The sequence below is a fragment of the Oncorhynchus mykiss genome, chromosome 18, assembly GCF_057628025.1.
Source record: "Oncorhynchus mykiss isolate SJ-2025 chromosome 18, ASM5762802v1, whole genome shotgun sequence".
Taxonomy (NCBI): domain Eukaryota; kingdom Metazoa; phylum Chordata; class Actinopteri; order Salmoniformes; family Salmonidae; genus Oncorhynchus; species Oncorhynchus mykiss.
This window is the reverse complement of record NC_143039.1, coordinates 62194890-62222689: the sequence shown is the minus strand read 5'-3', so window position 1 is coordinate 62222689 and position 27800 is coordinate 62194890. Positions and strand designations below refer to the sequence as shown.

Below are 27800 nucleotides of genomic sequence, written 5' to 3'. Positions count from 1 at the left end.
CTCTACACATATCAACAACCAACACCCACAAAGCATCGTTACCTACAAGCATCGTTACCTATCGCGCCACAAAAAAGCCGGGGCCCTTGCAGGGCAAGGGGAACAACTACTTCAGGTCTCAGAGCGAGTGACGTTACCGATTGAAACGCTATTAGCGCGCACCAACGCTAACTAACTAGCCATTTCACATCGGTCACATAGGCTAGTCAGTTGATAACACATTCTCATTTACAAATGACGGTCTAGGAACTGCCTTGTTTAGTTTTTGTCGACGTTTACTGACAACGGCCATATTCAACGGGTGTTGAGCATTTGTAAATTCATTAGTTATTCTGCGCTCTGGCACACTCAGACGAGAGCACTCTGAAGACGAAGTAGATAGCCAGAGAGAATTTAAGAACGCACCCTCTGTTTACACTTCTACGTGCTCTTTCTACGGCTTGACGTCACAGAGGACCCCACCTACCGCGAGCATGTGAGTGCACAAGATTGCAGGAGCGAAGTGGGGAACCTGCAAGCTTTTGGATCAAATAAGTATAGCAGAAACAGCAAATAGCGTGAGGATGGAGCAAGCAGATCAAGGTAAGGTATTTGTTACAGCATGCAAAATGATAGTACTATTACTGACAACCATTTTAAAACTATGTTTAGTTTGTTTCTAACCAAAGTTAGCCAGCTAGCTGTAGGCTAATCAGAGCATATGCTAACTAACTCAAGTTCAGCCTTCTGCAGAAGCTTTAAAAAAAATAAAATCTAAAACAAAGAATGTTCTAGTCTTCGATATACCCAGAGACAATAATATGCAAGCCATTAATCTCAAACCACACAAGTTAAACAAGATAGTCAAACATTGTTCAATGTTCCTGTTCTTTGAATGTGGGAGGAAAAACGATACAGATAAGACAAGGAAGTTTGTCTAGTCCTCGAATTTAAAACCCAGCCTCAATTGTTAACGTTACTTTGTTGCACGCGTATGAAAGAACGTTGAAAGAGTCATAATATTGGTTCAAGCATTACATTTATGCGTTGTTTTGCTGTTCTTTTCACTGAAGTGGGTTGAAAAATACAGTTTACCATATGTTTGCTCCAGGAACGCCCACACACCACACCTTGCTCTAGATGTGTCATACATTCCTTACTGTGTACAGATTGTTCTCCTTCTTGATCATTCACATGTATGCCTTTTTTACCCATTGATAAGTTTACTGTATGTCTTTTGTCGTTTTAAAGCTTTGTGAACAACTTCTTTATCTCCGTTGTAGACAATGTCTCTGATGGCACAATTACATTTTCACACTTTGAATGTACTATGTGTATTCCTGTTACATTTATTTGATAGGCCTCATCACTAAAGTGTACTAGGTTATGAACAGCCTTAGATTTGCACTGTTCTTGTGGTTATTTTTTATTTGACCTTTTATTTAAGGCAAGTCAGTTAAGAACAAATTCTTATTTTCAATGACGGCCTAGGAACAGTGGGTTAACTGCCTGTTCAGGGGCAGAACGACAGATTTGTACCTTGTCAGCTCAGGGGTTTGAACTTGCAACCTTCCGGTTACTAGTCCAACGCTCTAACCACTAGACTACTAGCACTTTTTCAGTTTTCCTGCCATCTCGGAAATGGGTAAACACTTCATGTCTCTACAGGTCTAGCCTATGGTTTTACTCCCAGAATGATATACACCTTTCACATTAACAATCCAGGTAGTAACCAATGCCACTTGAGTGTCATTTTGAGGAGGAGCATCACTGGGAGAATCTGAATTGCATACTCCTCGCTTCCTATCTCCCTCCACCTTCTCAAAACCCATTGGAGGAGAAGGTCAGAGGGGAGAGACCTCTGGCTTTCTCATTCAATGGTTTTTGAGTAGGCGAGGAGTATGGAATGAGATTCTCCCACTGTCTACGTCTGCACGCCAGTCCCCTATGACCCCTCTGACCACTTCCCTGTTCTCTTCCTTCCCCCCCTCAGTTTCCCATTCTGCCCAACATCCCTCTTGGGAGGTGATTCGATGCAGGGCCAGACAGGTAGCAGCTGAATGCATCTTTCCTGGCTTTGATTACTCCCTTTCCTCTCCTCTCCTGCTGGGCAGCCATCTGCCTTGTGCCTCCCTCTCCTCCCTCCTCTCCGTTCATGTCTGCTTGCCCACTTCTCACATCTCACTGCAGCTGGTATTCAGGCCAGGCAGGCCAGGGAGCAGCGTGTTGTTTAAACAACAGATTGCAGGATGATGCCAGAGACACACGGTGTCTTGTTTGTGTACTTTGCAGGAGGGGTTGCCAGGTAGGAAGGCCTCTGACCTGCTTGTCTTTTTCTTCTATATAGATTACATGTTAGTCACCTGTCATGAGCAGGATCAGCATCCTTCGGCACATAGAGGTGATGCTGTTTCCTGGGGTCCATCTGCTTGTTCCCCCACACACACACACAAAAAATACCTTTCGATACCTTTTGTATGTTCGTGCTCATCAAAGCAGACCTGGCATTCAATACAAAAGGCAGCGTTGTTCACATGCCAGCAAATACACAGCAAATATGACCCCTTTTTTTTATTACCTTTTTAATTCAAAATAGTTAGTCCCAGTGTACACTGGATAGGAAACAGCTCTGTTGCCAAGATTTTCATCAGGGTGACTCATGATGGGACAACCAGTCAACGGTTTTCTTCTTGTCAGGCAGCTGTCATGGCAACAGAGTGAGATGTACAGTTTGTTTTTAGTGCTTCAGGTAAAAGCAGTAGGAGAGCCTGTGTCTGACTGCACCTACATCTGGAGCCTAATTGACCAATATCAGCCAAATATTGTGCCTAAACAGATGAAAGGGCACTTTTTTTTTGTTAAATATAGTGTCTTTTGCAGGTCTCTATATTTCATCAGAATTTAAGGTAACCTTAATGACAAAGGCCTGAAAAGGAACTGTTTTACCAGGGGGGAAATGCCTTTTACTGCAGGGTTTACTGGTGTTACTTAGGGAATGGCTCCAGTTCAGTAAACATATACACTACAGGTGAAAAGTTTTAGAACATCTACTCATTTGAGGGTTTTTCTTTATTTTTTTACTATTTTCTACATTGTAGAATAATAGTGAACACTTCAAAACTATGAAATAACACATGGAATCGTGTAGTTAACCAAACCCAAATATATTTGAGATTCTTCAAATAGCCACCCTTTGCCTTGATGACTGCTTTGCACACTCTTGGCATTCTCTCAACCAGCTTCATGAGGTAGTCACCTGGAATGCATTTCAATTAACAGTTGTGCCTTGTTAATTCGTGGAATTCCTTTTCTTCTTAATGTGTTTGAGTCAATCAGTTGTGGGGGGGTATAGAGAAGCTAGCCCTATTTGGTAAAATACCAAGTCCATATTATGGCAAGAACAGCTCAAATAAGCAAAGAGAAATGACAGTCCATCATTACTTTAAGACATGAAGGTCAGTCGATACTGAAAATGTCAAGAACTTTGAAAGTTCCTTCAAGTGCAGTCGCAAAAACCATCAAGCGCTATGATGAAACTGGTTCTCATGAGGACCGCCACAGGAAAGGAAGACCCAGAATTACCTCTGCGTCAGAGGATAAGTTCATCAGTTACCAGCCTCAGAAATTATAGCCTAAATAAGTGCTTCACAGAGTACAAGTAACAAGACACATCTCAACATCAACTGTTCAGAGGAGACTGTGTGAATCAGACCTTCATGGTCAAATTGCTGCAAAGAAACCACAACTAAAGGACACCAATAAGAAGAGACTTGCTTGGTACCAAGAAACATGAGCATCGGACATGAGACCGGAGTAAATTTGTCCTTTGGTTTGATGAGTCCAAATTGGAGATTTTTGGTTCCAACCGCTGTGTCTTTGTGAGACGCGGTGTGGGTGAACGGATGATCTCCGCATGTGTATTTCCCACCGTAAAGCATGGAGGAGGAGGTGTTATAGTGTCACCAGCAAAGCACCCCCACACCGTCTGTGGTTTATTTAGAATTCAAGGCACACCAGCATGGCTACCACAGCATTCTGCAACAATGCGCCATCCCATCTGGTTTGGGCTTAGTGGGACTATAATTTGTTTTTCAACAGGACAATGATCCAACACACCTCTAAGCTGTGTAAGGGCTATTTTACCAAGAATGAGAGTGATGGATTGCTGCATCAGATGACCTGGCCTCCACAACCCCCCCCCAATCTCAACCAAATTGAGAAGTTTGAGATGAGTCGAACCGCAGAGTGAAGGAAAAGCAGCCAACATGTGCTTAGCATATGTGGGAACTCCTTCAAGACTGTTGGAAAAGCATTCCAGGTGAAGCTGATTGAGAGAATGCCAAGAGTGTGCAAAGGGTGGCTATTTGAAGAATCTCAAATGATAAAATATGTTCTGATTTGTTTAACACTTTTTTTGGGGGGTTACTACATGATTCCATATGTGTTATTTCATAGTTTTGATGTCTTCACTATTATTCTACAATGTAGAAAATAGTCTAAATAAAGATCACCTACTCATTGAAGGGTTTTCTAATGTTTTTAATGTACTTCTCTGCCTCTTTGTTTAATTGAGTTGATACAAACACCTCTTTCTTCCTATTTTCTGTTTCATAGTTGCCATTGGTTACTTACCTACTGTATTTGCTCAGGGGTCCGTTTTTGCTCTCAGGGGTCCATTTCGTTGGTACCGTGCCGGGGAATGTCTTTCTGCACAAACTGAGGCCCAGATATGTCTTTACTTTAGCGAGCCTTATGCTGTGACGTAACGTATTTGTGGAGACATTGTACATGTGTGAGCTGCAGTTTACCTCGAGTAGGCTACCATCTCGCTAGGGGGATGTGAAAGGACCAATGAGATGTTTATTTTTCACTCTATGACTGATAGTGTGGAGCAGAACTAACAAGAAGCCTGGGCCTATGTCAAGTCTATTTGTCATGTGCAAAAGGGTACACAATAATTGTGGTGCGTTCGTTCATGCAGACAACTCTGGAAATGGTCATATTTCTGCTTTGTATGTGTTAGCCTAGGTTTACCTATTGTATTAAAAGCACCTCTGTCACTTTATACACAAACTCCAGAATTTGCTGCTTTAAATTCAGTAGCCTACCTCTCCTCTCCTAGTTAAGCATGCAAGAGTATGTGTGGTCTCAATGGTGTAGAGTACTCTCTGGTAATTGAATCTATTTCTTCTGTTATTTTAGTGCTTTTGATATTGCATGTATGTCGCAACATTGCTGGGACCATGACTAGCAAGTGAGCTGTGTCACATGGGCTACGCCTAAATTACATTGTGGTACTGTGGTTGGGTTCGGGACCAGTTCTTGCTGATGTGGGTAGGAGTAGGACAGAAAGCCAGCAGGAGCGGGCGGGTACGGATTGAAAAGCTGCAGCAGCAGAGGGGGATGAAGAAATCAGTCCCGCGCAGACCTCTAGTACACAGTACCATGAAATGCTTGCAGGTTCACCTTGCAACAATGCGGCATAATAGGTAGACACAACAGGTGTAGACCTTACAGTGAATTGCTTACTTACAGGCTCAAACCAATAGTGTGGAAAAAAAAGGTGTGGGTGTAAGTAAAGAAATAAAACAACAGTGAAAAGACATTTGAAAAAAGAGTAGTAAGGCTATATAGACACTGGTTAGTCAGGCTGATTGAGGTAGTATGTACATGTAGGTATCATTAAAGTGACTATGCATATATGATGAACAGAGAGTAGCAGAAGCGTAAAAAGAGGGGTTGGCGAGTGGTGGGACACAATGCAGATAGCCCGGTTAGCCAATGTGCGGGAGCACTGGTTGGTCGGGACAATTTAGGTAGTATATACATGAATGTATAGTTAAAGTGACTATGCATATAAAATAAACAGAGTAGCAGCAGCATAAAAAAAGGGGTTGGGGGGGCACACAATGCAAATAGTCCGGGTAACCATTTGGTTACCTGTTCAGGAGTCTTATGGCTTGGGGGGTAAAAACTGTTGAGAAGCCTTTTTGTCCTAGACTTGGCACTCCGGTATCGCTTGCCATGCGGTAGTAGAGAGAACAGTCTATGACTGGGGTGGCTGGGATCTTTTGACAATTTTTCGGGCCTTCCTCTGACACCGCCTGGTGTAGTGGTCCTGGATGGCAGGCAGCTTTGCCCCAGTGATGTACTGGGCCGTACGCACTACCGTCTGAAGTGCCTTGCGGTTGGAGGCCGAGCAATTGCTGTACCAGGCAGTGATGCAACCGGTCAGGATGCTCACGATGTTGCAGCTGTAGAACCTTTTGAGGATCTCAGGACCCATGCCAAACCTTTTTAGTTTCCTGAGGGGGAATATGCTTTGTCGTGCCCTCTTCAAGACTGTCTTGGTGTGTTTGGACTATTCTAGTTTGTTGTTGATGTGTACCCCAAGGAATTTGAAGCTCTCAACCTGCTCCACTACAGCCCCGTTGATGAGAATGGGGACATGCTCGGTGCTCCTTTTCCTGTAGTCCACAATCATCTCCTTAGTCTTGGTTACGTTGAGGGATAGGTTGTTATTCTGGCACCACCCGGCCAGGTCTCTGACCACCTCCCTGTAGGCTGTCTCGTCGGTGATCAGGCCTACCACTGTTGTCGTCAGTAAACTTAATGATGGTGTTGGAGTCATGCCTGGCCATGCAGTCGTGGGTGAACAGGGAACACAGGAGGGGACTGAGCACGCACCCCTGGGGAGCTCCAGTGGTGAGGATCAGCTTGGCAGATGTGTTGCTACCTACCCTGACCACCTGGGGGCGGCCTGTCAGGAAGTCCAGGATCCAGTTGCAGAGGGAGGTGTTTTGTCCCAGGATCCTTAGCTTGGTGATGAGCTTTGAGGGTACTATGGTGTTGAACGCTGAGCTGTAGTCAATGAACAGCATTCTCACATAGGTGTTCCTTTTGTCTAGGTGGGAAAGGGCAGTGTGGAGTGCAATAGAGATTGCATCATCTGTGGATCTGTTTGGGCGGTATGCAAATTGGAGTGGGTCTAGGGTTTCTGGGATAATGGTGTTGATGTGAGCCATTACCAGCCTTTAAAAGCACTTCATGGTTACGGACGTGAGTGCTACGGGTCTGTAGTCATTTAGGCAGGTTGCATTTGTGTTCTTGGGCACAGGTACTATGGTGGTCTGCTTGAAGCATGTTGGTATTAGACTAAATCAGGTGTTGAAAATGTCGGTGAAGACACCTGCCAGTTGGTCAGCACATTGCCCGGAACACACGTCCTGGTAATCCGTCTGGCCCCGCAGCCTTGTGTATGTTGACCTGTTTAAAGGTCTTACTCACGTCGGCTACGGAGAGCGTGATCACAGTCGTCCGGAACAGCTGATGCTCTCATGCATGCTTCGGTGTTGCTTGCCTTTGGTAATGCATCCCAGATATTTCAATCCAAAATTTTTCTAAACTTTTGTTGGCAAACAAAATATTTCCTATTGATCTCCTTTCATAATGTAGCATTAACCACAAGCTAGCTCTATATTGGAATGCTGTTAACTGAGGAAAAACTAAACTTTCCTCCTTCCTGTATGCTTCAAAACATGTTTTTCTCTGACATGCGGCCTAACCTAATGATAGTAATTACTGTAAGACCAAGGTCATGGCGAAGTTACTCTAATTAGATTTCAATAAGACACAACTGGCTCCATTCAGAGGTCTGGCTATTGTAGGAAGTCTTTCAGAATCTGAGGCAGCAACATCCACCCCCACCAGCCAAGATTGAGATGCCACTGACTGACACTGACATCTCTTCCTGTAAGACCTGGTTAAAACATCAAGGAGCAGACAGTTGTCATATAGAGGTAACTGCCAAAATAAAGGAAACTCCAAAATAGTGTCTTAATAGGGCGTTAGGCCGCAAGAACAGCTTCATAGAATAGCTGCATAGAATCTGCAAGTATCTGTAAGTCTATTGGAGGGATGTGACACCATTCTTCCATGAGAAATTCCATCATTTGATGTTTTGTTGATGGTGGTGGGAAAAACTCTTTCTCATGTGCCGCTCCAGAATCTCCCATAAGTGTTCAATTGGATATATGAGACACACGCACAGACTCCTTAAACCCCCTATGCTCCTTTGAGACCATTCTTTCAAAGTCCCTGAGATATCTTCTAGCCATGGTAGCCAGAATAATGGGCAACTGGGCATTTTTATACATGACGCTAAGCATGATGGACACCTGTGTGGAAGCACCTACTTTCAATATACTTTGTATCCCTCATTTACTCAAGTATTTTCCCTTTATTTAGGCAGTTAATCTATCTGTAGATTAGGGCTGAGCGGTACCTTATTTTACGATATACCGGTATTGATGCACGGACAGGTTTGGGTTTTTACTTAACGTTCTATGTTTGAATGTTTTTAGTTTCTTAAATGTAATGTCAATTTTTTTATAGTTTACCTCGCTACTTGAGTCATCTCTCTCTTTCCATGCCACTTTCCACAAAGACCTAGCCCCGTTCCGTCACTCAAGGAGCACATTTGTTGTTCCTCGACCACGAGATGCGTTCAGTCTGCATTGTCAATGCAGCTCATGCAACAATGCTGTTTTCACTTTGCTTTTTAATATAAATCCACTAGCGTTGTGTTTCGTACATCTGCAAACAGCTAGTTTGTCTTTTCTTAGCAAGTTGGTCCTAAGTCTTTTTAGCACCTAATGCTAATCGCTTGTTAGCTGGCTGGCTAGCTAGCTAATAAATGTACTGAGTCAAAGTAATTACCTATACAGCCTAATAAAACCAGTGATGGTGTAGACTTAAATCAGTTTGAAACAGTATCTTCTAAAGCAAAGAGGAATACGCAAAGCATGAATATGTTAGCTACATGAAGTAGCTAAGAGAGAACATTTAATGTAGCCAAAGACTATCGGGTCCCCTAGGAAACACTTGTCAACACTTTGGTTACTACCCAGTCACAATAACTCCCCCCTGGCATTTCATTCATTGTCATTTCAAACAACACTGTTCTCAAAGTGCACACTATTTTATTCTTCTCCCCCTTTTCGTGATATCCAATTGGTAGTTAGTCTTGTCCCGTCGCTGCAACTCCCGTACAGACTCGGGAGAGGCGACGGTCGAGAGCTGTGCGTCCTCAGAAACACAACCCAGCCAAGCCGCACTGCTTCTTGACACAATGCCCGCTTAACCCGGAAGCCAGCCGCACCAATGTGTCAGAGGAAACACTGTACACTTGGGGACCGTGTCAGCATTTACTGCGCCCGGCCCGCCGCAGCAGTTGCTAGACCGGGATGGTACAAGTACAGTGCCTTGCGAAAGTATTCGGCCCCTTGAACTTTGCGACCTTTTGCCACATTTCAGGCTTCAAACATAAAGATATAAAACTGTATTTTTTTGTGAAGAATCAACAACAAGTGGGACACAATCATGAAGTGGAACAACATTTATTGGATATTTCAAACTTTTTTTAACAAATCAAAAACTGAAGAATTGGGCGTGCAAAATTATTCAGCCCCTTTACTTTCAGTGCAGCAAACTCTCCAGAAGTTCAGTGAGGATCTCTGAATGATCCAATGTTGACCTAAATGACTAATGAAAATTATTCAGCCCCCTTAAGTTAATACTTTGTAGCGCCACCTTTTGCTGCGATTACAGCTGTAAGTCGCTTGGGGTATGTCTCTATCAGTTTTGCACATTGAGAGAATTTTTTTCCCATTCCTCCTTGCAAAACAGCTCGAGCTCAGTGAGGTTGGATGGAGAGCATTTGTGAACAGCAGTTTTCAGTTCTTTCCACAGATTCTCGATTGGATTCATGTCTGGACTTTGACTTGGCCATTCTAACACCTGGATATGTTTATTTTTGAAACATTCCATTGTAGATTTTGCTTTATGTTTTGGATCATTGTCTTGTTGGAAGACAAATCTCCGTCCCAGTCTCAGGTCTTTTGCAGACTCCATCAGGTTTTCTTCCAGAATGGTCCTGTACATGTTTGGTGTGTCTCCCAGGTGGCTTGTGGTAAACTTTAAACAACACTTTTTATGGATATCTTTAAGAAATGGCTTTCTTCTTGCCACTCTTCCATAAAGGCCAGATTTGTGCAATATACGACTGATTGTTGTCCTATGGACAGAGTCTCCCACCTCAGCTGTAGATCTCTGCAGTTCATCCAGAGTGATCATGGGCCTCTTGGCTGCATCTCTGATCAGTCTTCTCCTTGTATGAGCTGAAAGTTTAGAGGGACGGCCAGGTCTTGGTAGATTTGCAGTGGTCTGAAACTCCTTCCATTTCAATATTATCGCTTGCACAGTGCTCCTTGGGATGTTTAAAGCTTGGGAAATCTTTTTGTATCCAAATCCGGCTTTAAACTTCTTCACAACAGTATCTCGGACCTGCCTGGTGTGTTTATTGTTCTTCATGATGCTCTCTGTGCTTTTAACAGACCTCTGAGACTATCACAGTGCAGGTGCATTTATACAGAGACTTGATTACACACAGGTGGATTGTATTTATCCTCATTAGTCATTTAGGTCAACATTGGATCATTCAGAGATCCTCACTGAACTTCTGGAGAGAGTTTGCTGCACTGAAAGTAAAGGGGCTGAATAATTTTGCACGCCCAATTTTTCAGTTTTTGATTTGTTAAAAAAAGTTTGAAATATCCAATAAATGTCGTTCCACTTCATGATTGTGTCCCACTTGTTGTTGATTCTTCACAAAAAAATACAGTTTTATATCTTTATGTTTGAAGCCTGAAATGTGGCAAAAGGTCGCAAAGTTCAAGGGGGCCGAATACTTTCGCAAGGCACTGTACATCCCGGCCAAACCCTCCCCTAACCTGGACGACGCTGGGCCAATTGTGTGCCGTCCCATGGGTCTCCTGGTAACAGATCCATGCTGAGACAAAGCCTGGACTCGAAACAGGATCTCTAGTGGCACAACTTGCATTGTGATGCAGTGCCTTAGACCACTGCGCCTCTCGGGAGGCCCCACACTATTATCTTGTATTTCCATGATTGCAACAGTTCATCCAAGTGTTTAGATCAAAATCGCAAGTCAAATTTGCAACGTTTGGTTAAAAATAAGGCCTAGATTTTTTTTGCCTATATCCTGCAGCCCTATGTGGCAGTGTGGAAATGATCTCATGAGTGCATGAAATGCAGAAATGTATAAAAATGCAGACATTTTTGGGGGTTGACGTTTTAATTGAACAGTATAAAACAATTAGAATGGAAACACATTGAAATCACTTAAAATGAATGTGTTGCCAGCCTAGGGTCACGCACTACTCATTGAGTAAATGTTTTACTTGTATTATTCAAAAACATAAAATACCATCATACTGTCAAAACTCTGAAAATTACAGGGAAATGGTATTTGGGCCGTATTGCTCAGTCCTACTACCAAGCAGAAGATGGCGATACGCCTGACCAGATCGCAGGTAGTCTAGCGGTTAAGAGAGTTGGGCCAGTAACCGAAAGGTCTGGTTCAAATCCCTGACCCTAGGTGAAAAATCTACCGACGTGCCCTTGAGCAAAGCTCTTAACCCTAATTGCTCCTGTAAGTTGCACTGGATAAGAGCGTCTGCTAAATGATGATTCCATGTCATGTCAGCTGTAATGGGATGTCCACTCCATACTTCTATCCCAGAAGGGTTTGCGTATCTGATGCTTTATTTTCACCCAACTTCCTCCAAGTCCCGTGATGCAAGACAAAGGCCTGTAAGTGAGGAGGATCACAGAAGGAAAACCTGTAGTTTCTATTCTTGTTATGCCGATAATGTTCTCCCCTTTGCAACCACTGCAACAGCACAGTGCTATAAACTCTTGGCATCGGAAACGTTCGGGGTGCAGTGTGACTCACAATTCATTACAGCTTCTATTTCTTTATGTGAATTCATTTATGGGGTCTATTACTTTTTGTGTATTACAATGTCTACTTTATGTAAATTAATTACCACGTCTTACTTTATGTGAATTCATTACAGGGTCTATTTCTTTATGTGAGTTTTTCATCCGACTGTGATTTGGCTGGGCTGTAGGCGAGCCTGGGGGAGCACTAACATTACACTGAGGGGAGAAACCTGGGCCTGGCTGTAAAAGTCAAACTGAATAACCCAGCTGGTTTTTGGGTTCAAGTGGAGAAAAATGTGGGATTCCTGATCATAAGATCTTGAGGAAATCGAGACAAATGTAGAGCAAGGAACATCTCCACGGGAGAAGGACATGATTGCCATCTCTGAATGACATTATTGTTGTGAGAGCCTGAAAGATAAACTGTCTTCTAGCTCAGATGACACCACCAAAATATAGATTTGCTCTCTTTTATTATTTACGCCCAAGGAACGCTCCCCTCATATCCATGAAGTGCCTCGGTAGAACTCCCTCTCTAGTAGATCGTCACGGGCCTCCTATCATAACACTGTGGATATCGCAGGCCTCCCCTCTCACATGGCACCCCTGGCTGTGTCCAGGCCTGGACTGGAGACTTGAGTCATCCCCCAGTGTCCCATGGTCATGGGATGATGCCCCCCTTTTAGGTGTGGATAAATCCTAGGCCTCTTCATCTCCACACTGTCTGGCTTCTGTCCTGCCCCTAACTGACTGTCTGGCCAGCCACGGTTGGGCTGGAAAGTCATCATCCATCCAGCCAGTGTCTCATGATTCCTGTTTGGGACCCTCCACCATGTGACACGGTGCGCAGGGAATAATCTACTGACAAGTCGCTGTGGAGTATTAACAACTTAAAAGAGCGTCTTTCTGTCTGACCACGGTGGCCGTTGTTTGTGTTCGAACTCTGCTGGGCAGTGGTAAAATGGATGTCTGACACTGGTCCCGGTTTTGAGGGAATAAGAAAAACAGGAAGCTAAAGTAAGAGACAATTATTCGAAGAACAGTGGCACTCCTTCCTTTGCCAGTTTAAACCCTCTGTTTCATCAGTAGCCTATTTGGTTTATGGAGTTCTATGTGTAACTGGTAAGGTTAAAGTTGCCAGCTCGGGTTTCTTGAAATGAACATTTCGGCCAAAGAGATGGCTATCTGCTGTTTTGAATCATTATCCCCACTGAAAACAAATACCTAACTTGTAAACCTACACCAAAATGGAGAGGCAGTGCATGGGTAAAATCACTGGGAAAGCCAGGGGGGAGAAAAGCCATATTACAGCCAATGTGTTCTCATAATTGTGTTTGCTCTATAACCTGTTAGTTCATATGCCTTGACCCCGTGATATATATATAGGGTTAAGGCCGAGACAATAAGAAGACTGTGGCAGAATAATTTCAACCACAACTTTTTTTCATTACAGAACCGGGGAGCAACAACTGTCTGGTGGAGTCCACAAAGCATGTTGCATGTAACAAACAGTTACATGACCTACAGCATGGTCAAGCAAGTTCATGTTTCTGATATTTTCTGACTACTAAACAACTATTATTTTAGAACACCAGAGAGTTGCCGCAAAGAATATAGGAGCTTGTTCCACTATTCCAGCACCATTTCAACATCCTCAAATCACCTCTGCTTAGTCTAATACAGAGACAAATAAAAGATTCCAAAGACAATGTAGTCCAATCAACGTAAGCTAAATAGTCTGGCTTCAAATTTTATTGGTCACATACATATGGCTAGCTGATGTTAATGCGCGTGTAGCAAAATGCTTGTGCTTCTAGTTCCGACCGTGCAGTAATCTCTAACAAGTAATCTAACAATTTCACAATAACTACCTTATACACACAAGTGTAAAGGAATGAAAAAAATATATAAATATATGGATGAGCGATGGCCGTGCAGCATAGGCAAGATGCAGTAGATGGTATAGAGTACACTATATACATATGAGATGAGTAATGTAGGGCATGTAAACATGTAAAGTGGCATTGTTTAAAGTGACTAGTGATACATTTATTACATCCAATTTTTAATTATTTAAGTGGCTAGAGATTTGAGTCAGTATGTTGGCAGCAGCCACTCAATTTTAGTGATGGCTGTTTAACAGTCTGATGGCCTGAGATGGAAGCCATTTTTCAATCTCGGTCCCAGCTTTGATGCACCTGTACTGACCTCGCCTTCTGGATGATAGTGGGGTGAACAGGCAGTGGCTCAGGTGGTTGTTGTCCTTGATGATCTTTTTGGCCTTCCTGTAACATCGGGTGGTGTAGATGTCCTGGAGGGCAGGTAGTTTGTCCCCGGTGATGCGTTGTGCAGAACTAACTACCCTCTGGAGAGCCTTCTGGTTGTGGGCGCAGCAGTTGCCGTACCAGGCGGTGATATAGCCCGACAGGATGCTCTCGATTGTGCATCTGTAAAAGTTTGAGGGTTTTTGGTGACAAGCCAAATTTCCTCAGCCTCCTGAGGTTGAAGAGGCGCTGTTGCAGCTTCATCACCACGCTGTCTGTGTGGGTGGACCATTTCAGTTTGTCCATGATGTGTACGTAGAGGAACTAAACTTTACACCTTCTCCACTACTGTCCCATCAATGTGGATAGGGGGGTGCTCCCTCTGCTGTTTCCTGAAGTCCACGATCATCTCCTTTGTTTGGTTGTTGAGTGTGAGGTTATTTTCCTGACCACACTCCGAGGGCCCTCACCTCCTCTCTGTAGTTCGTCTCGTTATTGTTGGCATTCAAGCCTACCACTGTGGTGTCGTCTGCAAACTTGAAGATTGAGTTGTGGGCGTGCTTGGCCACGCAGTCATGGGTGAACAGGGACTACAGGAGAGGGCTGAGAACACCCCCTTGTGGGGCCCCATTGTTGATGATCAGCTGGGTTGAGTTGTTTCCTACCCTCACCACCTGGGGGCGGCCGGTCAAAGTCCAGGACCCAGTTGCACAGGGCGGGGTCGAGACCCAGGGTCTTGAGTTTAATGACGAGTTTGGAGTGTACTATGGTGTTAAATGCTGAGCTGTTATCGATGAACAGCATTATTACATAGGTATTCCTCTTGTCCAGATGGTTTAGGGCAGTGTGCGGTGTGATTGTGTCCCCTGTGGACCTATTGAGGAGGTAAGCAAATTGGATCTAGGGTGTGAGGTAGGGTGGAGGTGATATGATCCTTGACTAGTCTCTCAAAGCACTTCATGATGATGGAAGTGAGTGCTAGTCGTTTAGCTCAGTTACCTGAGCTTTCTTGGGAACAGGAACAATGGTGGCCCTCTTGAAGCATTTGGGAACAGCAGACTGGGAAAAGGATTGATTGAATATGTCCGTAAACACACCAGCCAGCTGGTCTGCGCTTGCTCTGAGGACACTGCTAGGGATGCCGTCTGGGCCAGAAGCCCTGTGAGGGTTATCACTTTTAAATGTTTTACTCACGTTGGCTGCGGTGAAGGAGAGCCCTCAGGTTTTGCTAGTGGGCCGTGTCAGTGGCACTGTATTGTCCTCAAAGCGTTTGTCTGGGAGCAAGACGTCGGTGTCTGCGACAAAGCTGGTTTTCTTTTTGTAATCTGTGATTGACTGTAGATCCTGCCACACACCTCGTGTCTGAGCCGTTGAATTGCGACTCTACTTTGTCTCTATACTGACGCTTAGCTTGTTTGATTGCCTTGCGGAGGGAATAGCTACACTGTTTGTATTCGGTCATGTTTCTGGTCGCCTTGCCATGATTAAAAGCAGTGGTTCGCGCTTTCAGTTTTGACTGCCATCAATCCACTGTTTGTGGTTGGGGAAGGTTTTAATAGTCACCGTGGGTACAACATCACCGATGCACTTGCTAATATTCTCGCTCACCGACTCAGCATATACATCAATTTTGTTGTCTGAGGCTGTCCAGAACATATTCCAGTCCACGTGATTGAAGCAATCTTGATGCTTGGAATCAGATTGGTCAGACCAGCATTGAACAGACCTGAGCACGGGTGTTTCCTGTTTCAGTTTCTCTCTATAGGCTGGGAGAAACAAAATGGAGTCGTGGTCAGATTTGCTGAAAGGAGGGTTTTGTATGCGTCGTGGAAGTTAGATTAGCAATGATCCAGAATGCTGCCAGCCCGGGTCACGCATTCGATATGCTGATAAAATTTAGGGAGCCTTGTTTTCAGATTAACTTTGTTAAAATCCCCAGCTACAATAAATGCTGCCTCAGGATATGTGGTTTCCAGTTTACATAGAGTCAAATGAAGTTCTTTCAGGGCCGTCAATGTGTCTGCTTGGGGGGGATATACATGGCTGTGATTATAATCAAAGATAATTATTTTGGTAGATAATTGAGTTCCTGTATGTTGTTATGATCACACCACGACTCGTTAATAATAAGGCATACACCCCCGCCCTTCTTCTTACCAGAGAGATGTTTTTTTCTGTCGGAGCGATGCGTTAAGAAACAGGGTGGCGGTACGACTCTGATAACGTATCCCGAGTGAGCCATGTTTCCGTGAAACCGAGAATGCCTTCCAGAGAGACATCAGAGATTGTAACAATCTTTGCTCGAATTTCGTCTACCTTGTCAAGAGACTGGCATTCCTGTATACACGCCACTGTGGAGAAGTTGCATGGATTCAATAAGTTATTACTATAATTCTTCTAATATTAAAACTTATTGTAAAGTTCTACTTGTTGGCAAGGAAGTGTGACTACTCGACCTACAGGTTGCTTTTCTTATATCCCTGGAAGGAGGAAATACAAAAATAAATCACACAGATGTAGCTAGCTTGAGCTTCAAGTCATTTGTAATGAGTGACGGAGCCTGCTTTGTGCTCCCATATAGGAATTCCTAGGTATAACCAATCAAACTCCAATCAGACATCACTAGAGCACATCGATTGTATTATCAACATTCAGATAAATGAATAGCATATTACTTACGGGTACAAATTTTGCTGTTAGAATGAAATGTGCATTAATAATATCACACTTTCCCTTTAAGATGATGAATGGCCGACTTTTACTTCGTATTTTTATGTGTGTGTGTACTCTGACGCATGCTTTGGTAACCGGCCAACAAGGACCAGCCAGAAAGGCAAACATCCGGGACCTATAAACTCTTCACACCAACTTTGGAGAGAATGAGGAGGTGCCGAGGTTGGTGTGTGTGTTTGTGCACGCACCTGCTTGCTTGCTTGTAAGGAACTTGGTGAATGGAAGTACTCACTGTAAGGCCTCATTGTGACCTGAATCTTTGTATCACAGCCTTGTCATAATGTAACACTCTCCATATATTTCACTGGTAGAATAATTTCTATAGTTTGCAATCCTACACAGATGGTTGCTAGGAAACACATGGCTCTTACAAAGACGACAACTGACAAATCCAAGATTCCTATAACAATGGCAGAACCTTGCTCCATTCAATCCAAGGTCCTTCCTTCCTTACCACTCCCCCATGTGGCGCAGTGGTTTAAGTCGTCAATACAGACCCTGGTTCGACCACGGGCTGTATCACAACCGGCTGTGATCGGGAGTCCCATAGGGCGGCAAACAATTAGCCCAGTGTTTTCCCGGATAGGGGAGGGTTTGGCCGGGGTGGCCATCATTGTATATAAGAATTTGTTCTTAACTGACTTGTCCCATTAAATAAAATAAAATATAGACCCGTACAGAAGTGGCTACATACAGAACTTTAGTGTGACACAATACAAACACTGACCCCGCTACTGCCGAGCACCATGGGAAAAGGACTCTAAGGCTATGCTCTGAAACAGACCTGTGTTAGTGAGCATTGGCCTGAACTGTACACCAGTGTAGGTGTCGTATAGGCTACCATTATCATGGACATATTTTAAAATGCCTACTCTCACAAAAAGTTAATCTATTCTGTCTGCAGTAGACACTAAACAGCACAGTTCGGCATTGGTAGACTACTACATACAGTACAGCAAAGCTCTCTCCACACGCTACAGCACAGCTCTGTGTTGGTACATACAGCTGCAGCTACCTGCTCTCTGGTACATAGTGTCTCTTTCTGTACAGTAACAGTACAGTGGAGCTCCCAGCTGGACAGTCTGAACTGGATTAGCGGCTCGCTGTAATCTGGGACACTGCAGATTACGGCTGCTTCCATCTCACGGGCCTGCCCTGTCCCGGGCCTGAGCGTGTCATGTGACCAACCAACAAATGGAACCTCGTTTTTCCCAAGATGACAAGATGGATGGGGAAGGGGGCGATAGAGGGAGGGAGAGAGCGACCAGGGCTGTATACTAGAGCTGGAAACTCATCACAGAAGAGCTCCTGCATTCCACAAATGCTAGCATAGCCTAGCATCTTTATGGTATTTTCCTTTAAAAACCTCCTGGGTGTGCAGATTCAGAAACTGGATGTGTGGATGATTGCAGCAATCCACCAGTGACCTTTGGGATTATTTCCAACAGAGAAGCCTAGCTACCAGGGGACTGGGAGTGCCTGACTAATGACTGTGGTGGTTGGTGATTGCAGTGTCGGCAGAGGGTGACGGCTAAAGGGAAGGTAACTCATTAACACCACAGAGCAACTGTCGTGACGCCACCTCGGCCTGCCTGGATGACTGCATGTCATGTGAGCCTGCAGCAGAAAGACAGACCCCGAGACAGACAGGCTAGGAGGCTAGCCCGGCTGGAGCTGTGTGTGTCCGACCGCAACACAGTGTCACATACTGACACACACACACGCACTGTCATATACACGACACACTTTCACGTAATGCACTGTCATATACACGACACACTTTCACGTAATACACTGTCACATACACACACGACACAGGAGTACCGTGCGTCTACCAGACCAGGAGAGGACAATCGGAGCACTGACTGAACTGTGCCCCAGCTGCATGTGTCCGAGCACATGCAGGCAATCTCAGCTGCTGCAGTGACCTGAGTCATTGTGGTTGGACCCAGCCACCTAACCCAGCCTGGAGCCACCTAACCCAGCCTGGAGCCACCTAACCCTGCCTGGAGCCACCTAACCCTGCCTGGAGCCACCTAACCCTGCCTGGAGCCACCTAACCCTGCCTGGAGCCACCTAACCCTGCCTGGAGCCACCTAACCCAGCCAGGCAACAGCCATGGACGCTCTGGAGCAGGAATACAAGTCGCCGTTTAACTTTGAGCAGGGGGTGAATAGCAGCTACCTCTATCTGTCCCCCAGCGTCATTGTAACACCACCAGGCTCACCGCACGTGACTGTCACAGCCAGAGGTAACCAAAGCAGTGAGTGAGTGAAGAAGTTTGTATTTGTACTGGGGTGTGGATAGGGTGTTTGCAAAGAGAATGAGATGTGAACAAAAGGAGATCTCCTTTGCGTTTCTTGATGTGTGTGCGTTTAACTGCGTTCTGTTGCTGTCACATTCTGACCTGCTTTATAAAAGGGTCTGTCTGGGGCAGATGTCAAACGGGTGGGTGGTTGCTGGGGGTTGAACTCTGACCACACTGAAAACACTCCTAGGAAGAAACCTAGAGTGGGTTTATCAAACCTAGAGTGGATTGTCGTGCTCGCATCAGAGGAGCTTGGTCAAGCTATGACAAGACCGAACAAAGCTGGTACCACAGCCAAAGCCCTTTTAAACAAATATTGTTACATGACTCTTAACTATGCTGGAATCCCATCATTACTAGTTAACCTAGAGCAATATAATTAGCTTACACAGGCCACTGTAAAAAAATATATAGAAAGGTTCAATGACTTAATTTAAAAAAAAACTTTTGGCTTGTTATACTAACAGGCTAATTATACGCTGCCATTCTGGTGGGATTAACCTCAGTTCTCAACAGACGTGCCTCATTTAAAGTAGTGGCCTTTATTTTTTGGCTGTGAATACAGAGTACCTATACATTACGTTGGAGCAAAAACAATCAGCGTTTTGTGTGATGTAGGCTAATCTTTATAGTTGCTACCACATCATGGGCAGAAGGAGTTTGACACTCCTGTTCGAACCCATATAAGGTAGAAGCCCTCGCGGTCTGGGATGGTGGTATAGATTACACAGACCTGTCACTGTCAGCAGTATGGCTACCTGGACCGCGGCTACCTGGACCGCGGCTACCTGGACCGCAGACACCTGAGTGCCACTCCCTCGTAGTCAAGGGGAGGGAGGGAAACAATCGGAACGGTCAAGAAGAGTTGAGTGAATGTGTTGAGCATTTCTACACAATTTATCTCATAGAAATATTATTTGATAGAGTTGGGTACATTTCTGTTAGATTGATGGTAATTTGAGCAACATTGAAGAGCATGCTTCTACTGGTTCATAATTACTTGTGAGGCCAAGCCAGTCTTCTCTGTATTCTCTTGGTGTGATGCCTGTTCGCTGAGCAAACCCACTCGGTTGTTTCTTATTTCCAACACACTGTCCCTTACCCAGGAGCTAATTGTTCAAGTCATCATGGTCTTCCTCATCCTGAAGTCTTAATGTGGCCAACAAGGACTAAGGACCAGAAAGTCACTCAATCTCTTAAGTCCGATACATTACTGGTTTAGTATCAAGTCACTTTTTTAGCCATTCATGTAAAGCATGAAGAAAACTGGTTATCTAAAACAGGCTACTTATGCAATCAATTGTCATCCATACAGGTAACATCCATAGATCCATGTCAGCTGCCGTTCTGTGTCTGAGCTTCTGTTACCACAACAGTTCTCTCTAATACTAATCAATTACAGGACCATCCGTTCCCAGGGTCAAAACCAGATCACAAGGAACACCCATGATTCGTGCTGCGCCGGGCAAAACTCCTTTTCTCCAATCAGAGAAAGTTAGGGCTGCATCAGCAGCATGGGAAATTGATTTGTTAACTAGTATTAGTGCACATATTAGTTAACTAGTAATTACATAGTGAATCCTACAGAGCAAGAACCATGTGCCTTTTGATTTGTTTTAATAGATTGATGAATCATTATAAAGTAGAAAGTATAATTGAAAGACTAACTCTTGATGTGGTATGCACATTCCCCCCCAAAAAGAGAGATTTGAAAATATCCACATTTTTCATAACATGGTTCTTTGTTGCTGCTAGGGATCAGTTATTGGCGTTTTTATTCCACTGATGGCCTTTTCCTCAGTGTCTTTGTGATTGACAACTCTGTTCTGAACTACCCCACTGTTTCTCTCCTGCTGAAGAATCTCAACATCTCCATCCAGGAGGTTCAGCTTTTATTCATGTTACAATTGAAGACTTTCATTCCAAAACACTATATATACATTTTCAGAAATATTGGTACGTTTGCTTTGTTTTAAATAAATTCTGAGTGAAAAACCACCCCAATCTATCTAATCATGGCGTTTGTTCAATGACAGATTTTTCACATACATGTCTATCACTTGATGGTTTCATTTCTGAGAGACAATCCATTTTATTTGCAAAATGCTGTATATCCGCCTCACACTCAGAGAAATAAGTAGTACTGCTAGGTTTTACAGTCAAATATAACTAAATGTTTAATAAAGAACTGTACAAATGATACATTTGTGACATCAATATATATTTATTTAGCTTTTATTTGATTGAATACAGTAACATGATCTGTATGTAAAACATCTATGTTTAGCAGATTCTCTTATCCACAGACAACCGCATATGACAGTCGAATATACAGGATACGAACATATTCCACTCCAGCTTAACAATGGATATATAGCGTTAAACAAAACAACAAATCCTACGAATAAACACAACTGTGATTGGTGGATATAGTGTTTTGGAAATAAACTCTTCAATTCCTACAGGGTAGAGCTGTGGCTGACTGGCCTGCTCAAGGCTGAGTCCAACATCAAAGAAGTGAGACCACAATATTGTGTGTGTGTGTTTCACACCTGCCCTTCAAAGGCTCTCTTAATCTAGCTGGTCCCCCCCCCCCTCCACCGCCCCTGGACACTGGACTGTCTTCTTCCTCCACTCCAGAAGGAGAAACACTACTAAGTTGACAGCTATCATTGAACACCTGCTGTATCCTCAAGCCTTTGAGGATCAGAAACTCTGAGGATGTCTCTCTTAACGCTCTCTTTTACTCTCCCTGTCTCTCTCTATCCCCCCCCCCCTCCCTCTCTCTTTCCTCCCCTCCCACTACATCTCTCCAGGTGCTGTGAGACCAGACTCTATCACAGAGGTAGGGGAGGATGCAGTGATGTCGGTGGCTGTGTCCCCTTCCATCCCCACCCTGACAGAGGAGGAACAGGAGGAGCTGCGAGATGAACTGCTCAGGGTAAGTCAGGAACCCTGGTTCAAGTCAGAGGTCTAGGTATTATAAGAATGTAGATACTTCCAGTGTTATAATGTATAACAACTCTGTTGTACGAATTACAGAATTTTGGTTCTGGGGGTGAAAAAAACGTTAAATTACATTTGTTTCAGTCAATACTACCCAACCCTGCACCCTGTGTGTCTCACCCCTGCACCCTGTGTGTCTCACCCCTACACCCCGTGTGTGTCTCACCCCTACACCCCGTGTTTGTCTCGCACCGTCTCTGTCCTCCAACGTGTGTCTCTCTCTCACTGTCTGTTGCGTTCTCTCTCTGTCTCATGTCTCTCTCCATGTCTGTATCGCTCTCTCTGTCATGTCTGTGTCATGTCTGTCTGTCTCTCTCCATGTCTCTCTCAGGTGGAGGATGAGGTCGTGACTCTGTCTCAGGTGCTGGCAGCTAAGGAGAAGCAGGTGGCAGACATCAAGAGGAAGCTGGGCATCACTCCTCTCAACGAGCTCAAACAGAACATCAGCAAGAGCTGGCAGGAGGTCACCACCTCTACTGCGTATGTGGCTGTACACACACATGGACGCACACATACATAACACTTATACACTTGGGGTGGCAGGGTAGCCTAGTGGTTAGAGTGTTGGACTAGTACCCGAAAGGTTGCAAGTTCAAATCCCTGAGCTGACAAGGTACAAATCTGTCGTTCTGCCCCTGAACAGGCAGTTAACCCACTGTTCCTAGGCCGTCATTGAAAATAAGAAATTGTTCTTAACTGACTTGCCTAGTTAAATAAAGGTAAAATAAAAACACAGGCATACATGCAGATGTGAGCACGCACACTATTCTGCAGAGTCAGCTCTCACATGCTGACTTTATCTTTATTTTCTCTCATATTTTTTTTTATTCCGTCTTGCTCTCCCTCTCTCTCTCCTAACAGCTACAAGAAGACGTCAGAGGGCCTGTCCGTAGCTGGTCAGAAGGCCACGGCAGCCTTCACCAGCATGGGCTCGGCCATCAGCAGGAAGTTTGAGGACGTCAGGTGAGGCACACACAAGTCTGCATCTGAAATGACACCCTATTCCCTATATAGTGCAGTACTTTTGACCAGGTCCCAATGAGCTCTGGTCAAAAGTACTGCACCGTGTAGTGAATAGGGCGCCATTTTGGAAGCATACAAAGACAGGCTCTTTTTTTACCACAGAGGCCCTAAGCTTAGACCTGAAGTTTTGTAGTGTATTCTATCAAGTAGAGTGGGGACTGACGTGGCAGGGAGAATACACATGCTCGTCTTATCATGGGAAATGTTTTGTAGTGTATTCTATCAAGTAGAGTGGGGACTGACGTGGCAGGGAGAATACACATGCTCGTCTTATCATGGGAAATGTTTTGTAGTGTATTCTATCAAGTAGAGTGGGGACTGACGTGGCAGGGAGAATACACATGCTCGTCTTATCATGGGAAATGTTTTGTAGTGTATTCTATCAAGTAGAGTGGGGACTGACGTGGCAGGGAGAATACACATGCTCGTCTTATCATGGGAAATGTTTTGTAGTGTATTCTATCAAGTAGAGTGGGGACTGACGTGGCAGGGAGAATACACATGCTCGTCTTATCATGGGAAATGTTTTGTAGTGTATTCTATCAAGTAGAGTGGGGACTGACGTGGCAGGGAGAATACACATGCTCGTCTTATCATGGGAAATGTTTTGTAGTGTATTCTATCAAGTAGAGTGGGGACTGACGTGGCAGGGAGAATACACATGCTCGTCTTATCATGGGAAATGTTTGGTTTGTTGTCTGTACATGTCTTTAACACAATACTTGGCCTTTACAGATTGCAATCTATTTCCAATTCCTTTGGGTAAGACTGTCCCTGCCGGTGCCGTTAGTTAGTTCATCCGTACCAAGTCATTTTATATGCTGCTTAGATCATTACTCTGTAGGTCGTCTTGGAGTGTTAACCCCTGGCTGCTAGTAGAGTTCATATCTGACACTGTACTGCATGGGTTCTTCTGTGCTAGGGGGATTTGGTTCTGTGTGAGATCTGTGAGGATTCATTCCAATGCTTATTGTGATTGCATGTCTGTGTACAGTAGGTCTACATTGCCATACATGACTATGGTAACTGAGGCCTGTTTTCACCTCAACATACTCTTAGTCACTCGTCAATTTAACTTGGATTGAATGTAGGAAATAAAGGATGAATGAAGGAATGTGTGTCTCTACCTCTCCACACTGGGGCACTCTCTTTCTTTGCTAACCCCCTATCTCTCTTTTTTAATGCTGTCGGATAGCATACGCTCCCTACAGCATTCTGCTAGTATGCCCGTGATGAGGTAAGGGAACACGCACGTTAACAACCAACCCGCGGCTTGCTGGAACCCTCCTCTGTAGCACCTTCTACAATAACGTCTCGCAGCTTTGTGGACTTGAGGAAAAACTGGCTTGAGTTTTGACATTTTAAAATGGAAATCACAAACATTAGAAGCTATTTTAAACCTCAAATACACTAGAAGTTTGCATTCCCTGCTGTGCAGGAAAATTCCCAGCAACAAGAGTGATCAAATGAAGAGCCTACATCTGTTGGTCGAGATGCGACTGCCAACACCTCTCTAGTTTATAGGGACTGAGGTGCATTTCTGACACAAACACTGTTCTTGTATTCTTAGTGTTTATACCCTCTGGACAGTAAATAGTCTTTATGATCTGTGAATAGAAGAGACTGAATGTGGCCACTCTGGGATCATCTATAGTTATCTGACGACCCATCCAGACAGGGTTCAGTTAACGTTCCTTATGAAAACAATGACGATAAATGTGTCTCCTTTTATGCATCCCAACTCCCACCTCTGCTTTCTTCCCTGACCTCCCACCTCTGCTTTCTTCCCTGACCTCCCACCTCTGCTTTCCCACAGTCCTCTGGATATGGAAGTCTGGTGTCTGTTAGGCTGTGTACAAAATGGCACCCTATTCCCTATATAGGGTACAACTATGGGCCCTGGTCAAAAGTAGTGCACTAAATAGGGAACACACTAGTCTGCAATATCACTCCTCTTCATCCCGCTCTACTCACATCCCGTGTCCCTCTTCACAGGAACACACCCACCTTTAAGTCGTTTGAGGACAAAGTCGAGACTTTAAAGGTAAAAGATGAGAAGAGGAGTGAGTAAGAACTTAATCACTTCTCAGTACATTTGGAGGAGCCCTAAAATATTTATATTTTAATATTTGGGGAGAAATTCATCACAACAGATGATAAAAATGAATGAATTTGTTTGTCTTCATTTATTCATTCAACATCTTTCTCTTCCTCCACCCTGCAGGTCAAGATGAGCCCGACGGCATCTCAAGGTGACTTTGGCGATGTGTTGACCTCTACAGCGACCTCTGACCCTTCTGTTCCCGTAGAGAAACGGCCAGAGGCCACACCCATCGCCACCCAGGAAGAACAGCCTCACTGAGACCTGCCTGACCTTTCACCCCTGACCCCTAGCCAGGCTGACATTCACTAGAACCATACCCTCTTTCCCCTTCTGTCTCCCCTCTTTCTGTTGTCTCACCTCCTCCCTTCTTCAGCTCCCTCTTTACAATCCTATAGCACAAAACAACAGAACCAACAACCATTCACTAGAACCATACCCTCTTTACAACCCTATAGCACAAAACAACAGAACCAACAACCAAAAAAGAAAAATAAGTTTCCCCAGGAACTTTAACATTTAAAAAAAATGTAATTATGAAAATATTGTTGTGACACCGTAACACTTGTAGGTTTGTAGGACTGTATGTTTCTATTTTAATGTCCATGTTTGAGGAACCTGCACAAGTAGAAGAATATACATTACACTTAATGAGAAACTGTATGTCACAGCAAGTGAAGTTGTGATGGCAAAACGAATCGGTTCACACAGGCCCATATATTTCCATAACTTTGAGTACTAACAGGCATTTGCTTTTTATTTTATTTTGATGTACTCCAACCACTGTAATCACTAGGATGTCATTTCTATTCCAACACTGCAGAGGCCTTCTCTGTCATTTACTACTACTATCACCAATAGCACCAGTAATGTGGTGTAGAGCACAGCTGAGTAGAGTTAATACCAAATCTGTGTAGCTCACACACTCCTCTCACAGCTTAACCATATGGGGGTGGTCTAAATCTGACCTCTGAGCAGTTCATAGTGCTTAACTCTGATATCAGAGAAGGTGGGCCAAAGCATCCAGATCAGTGTGTAATGATAGTCGCAGATGCATGATTGGTTATAATGGTGTCAGCTGGCCTTGACCCTCAGGTCAGTGCAATTTACATCACTCAAAGCCTCACAGCATGGTGGGCCAAAGTCCGTATTAGGGCACTTGTCTCACTGGCTTCTCTCTGCTTGGTATGCTGAAACACAGCAGGATAGTCACTGGATGCTGTGTACTTCTCTCTGCTTGGTATGCTGAAACACAGCAGGATAGTCACAGGATGCTGTGTACTTCTCTACTGTTGAATGATATATGAATGGTAGTAGTTTTTGTTTCAAAGTGATTTTCATTGTTTACCTTTTCATAAAGATGTGCAATTTTCCTTAAATTGGAAATATACTGTTCTCGACCTAGACTAATAACTAGATTTCCTCCCGTGTCGGTATTTTAATTTCTCTACAGTGTATGTGGTATGGTAATCCATTTTTACAGTTGACTGTCTGAGGGAATGTTTTTCTCTTCTGAACATCTTGAGGTATAAAAGAGTGCGATGCAGGATCCTGTTAAATGTTTACTCTTGACCACACTAGGATGATACATACAGTGCCTATAGAACGTCTACACATCCTTGAATGTTTTTCAACAGAAGTCTTTCTAAGAGTTTAAGTGTTCCTGAGTGGTCTAGTCTGTCCAGAATTAAATCTGCTTCAACAAAACAGAGGCAAGGTTTAAATATCGCTGTCCACCAGTGATCCCCAACCAAATTTACTGAGCCTGGGCAATGTTGACAAAAACGATGGATAAATGTTGCCCTAAGAGTTGTGCCAACTTGGTAGAACTTTAATGGAAATGAGTCACAGATGTAATTGCTGCCATAGATGCATCCGCCAAGTATTAACTCAGGATAGAGACTTATCCAATTATGATATCTGTTACTTGGTCAAATAACTTTCTTTCACGTTGAAAATGTGGAGTGGGTTGTGTAGATCTGTAGGAAAAACATTTCAGGGGGAGTGTAGACCTTCTATGGGCACTGTACGTACATTTTAGGACACTAGTGAATATTTGGTTTAAATGCCTAATGCAAGTCCTCCCCTACTGGAAGACGACTGGCCATATCATGGCATGGATTCATTGTGGAAATAAAGTTCTGGAAGAAAAGTCCTGGTTCCACCATTAAGAAGACATTATGGCTAATAAAATGTATTCCAGAGAGAAGTTACTGTAGACCCGTTGCCCCCATTTAGCCCGACTGCTAAAGCAGTAGGCTGTTGACTTTTCTGTTTAGTCAGGACCTATTTCACAGAAAGAGGGTCTCCCGCCTCTTCATTGTGGGCAGAAATAGTTTGTCAGGAACTCTGTGATCAAAAGTCTTCTGGTAAACTGCCAGAGAGTAGGCCTTCAACAGCCACACTGGTCTGGTTTGTAGTTGGAATGCTGACGTATCTCTAAAAAAAACAGTCAAACTGGGTTATTTAACAAGAATGCACTTGAACAGTGTCTTGTCTCCTTTAGCATTCCTCACAACCTTTCAAATAAATGTATTTTTATGTTGTTTTCAACATTTTAAGAGGCATGAGAAGAGAATAC

General features: G+C 44.0%; 1 protein-coding gene across 14 annotated transcripts; it reads left to right on the top strand.

Annotated features, from left to right (window-relative positions):
- The first annotated feature begins 391 nt into the window (after positions 1 to 391).
- On the top strand, positions 392 to 27780 carry LOC110496547 (tumor protein D52). Of its 14 annotated transcripts, none has more exons than XM_036953288.2 (8): positions 392 to 582; positions 21906 to 22030; positions 22427 to 22575; positions 22957 to 23058; positions 23854 to 23880; positions 24314 to 24355; positions 25114 to 25162; positions 25343 to 27780. In XM_036953288.2, the coding sequence occupies exons 1-8, from the start codon at positions 564 to 566 to the stop codon at positions 25478 to 25480; spliced, it is 651 nt and encodes a 216-aa protein (XP_036809183.1). In that variant the 5' UTR covers positions 392 to 563; the 3' UTR covers positions 25481 to 27780. The 14 variants fall into 14 exon arrangements, with proteins under 14 accessions (XP_036809183.1, XP_021428180.1, XP_036809186.1 ...); XM_036953283.2 differs by lacking the exon at positions 392 to 582 and adding an exon at positions 17775 to 19032; XM_036953287.2 differs by lacking the exon at positions 392 to 582 and adding an exon at positions 17834 to 19032 and having other exon boundaries at positions 25114 to 25181; positions 25343 to 27371.
- The last annotated feature ends 20 nt before the right edge of the window (positions 27781 to 27800 follow it).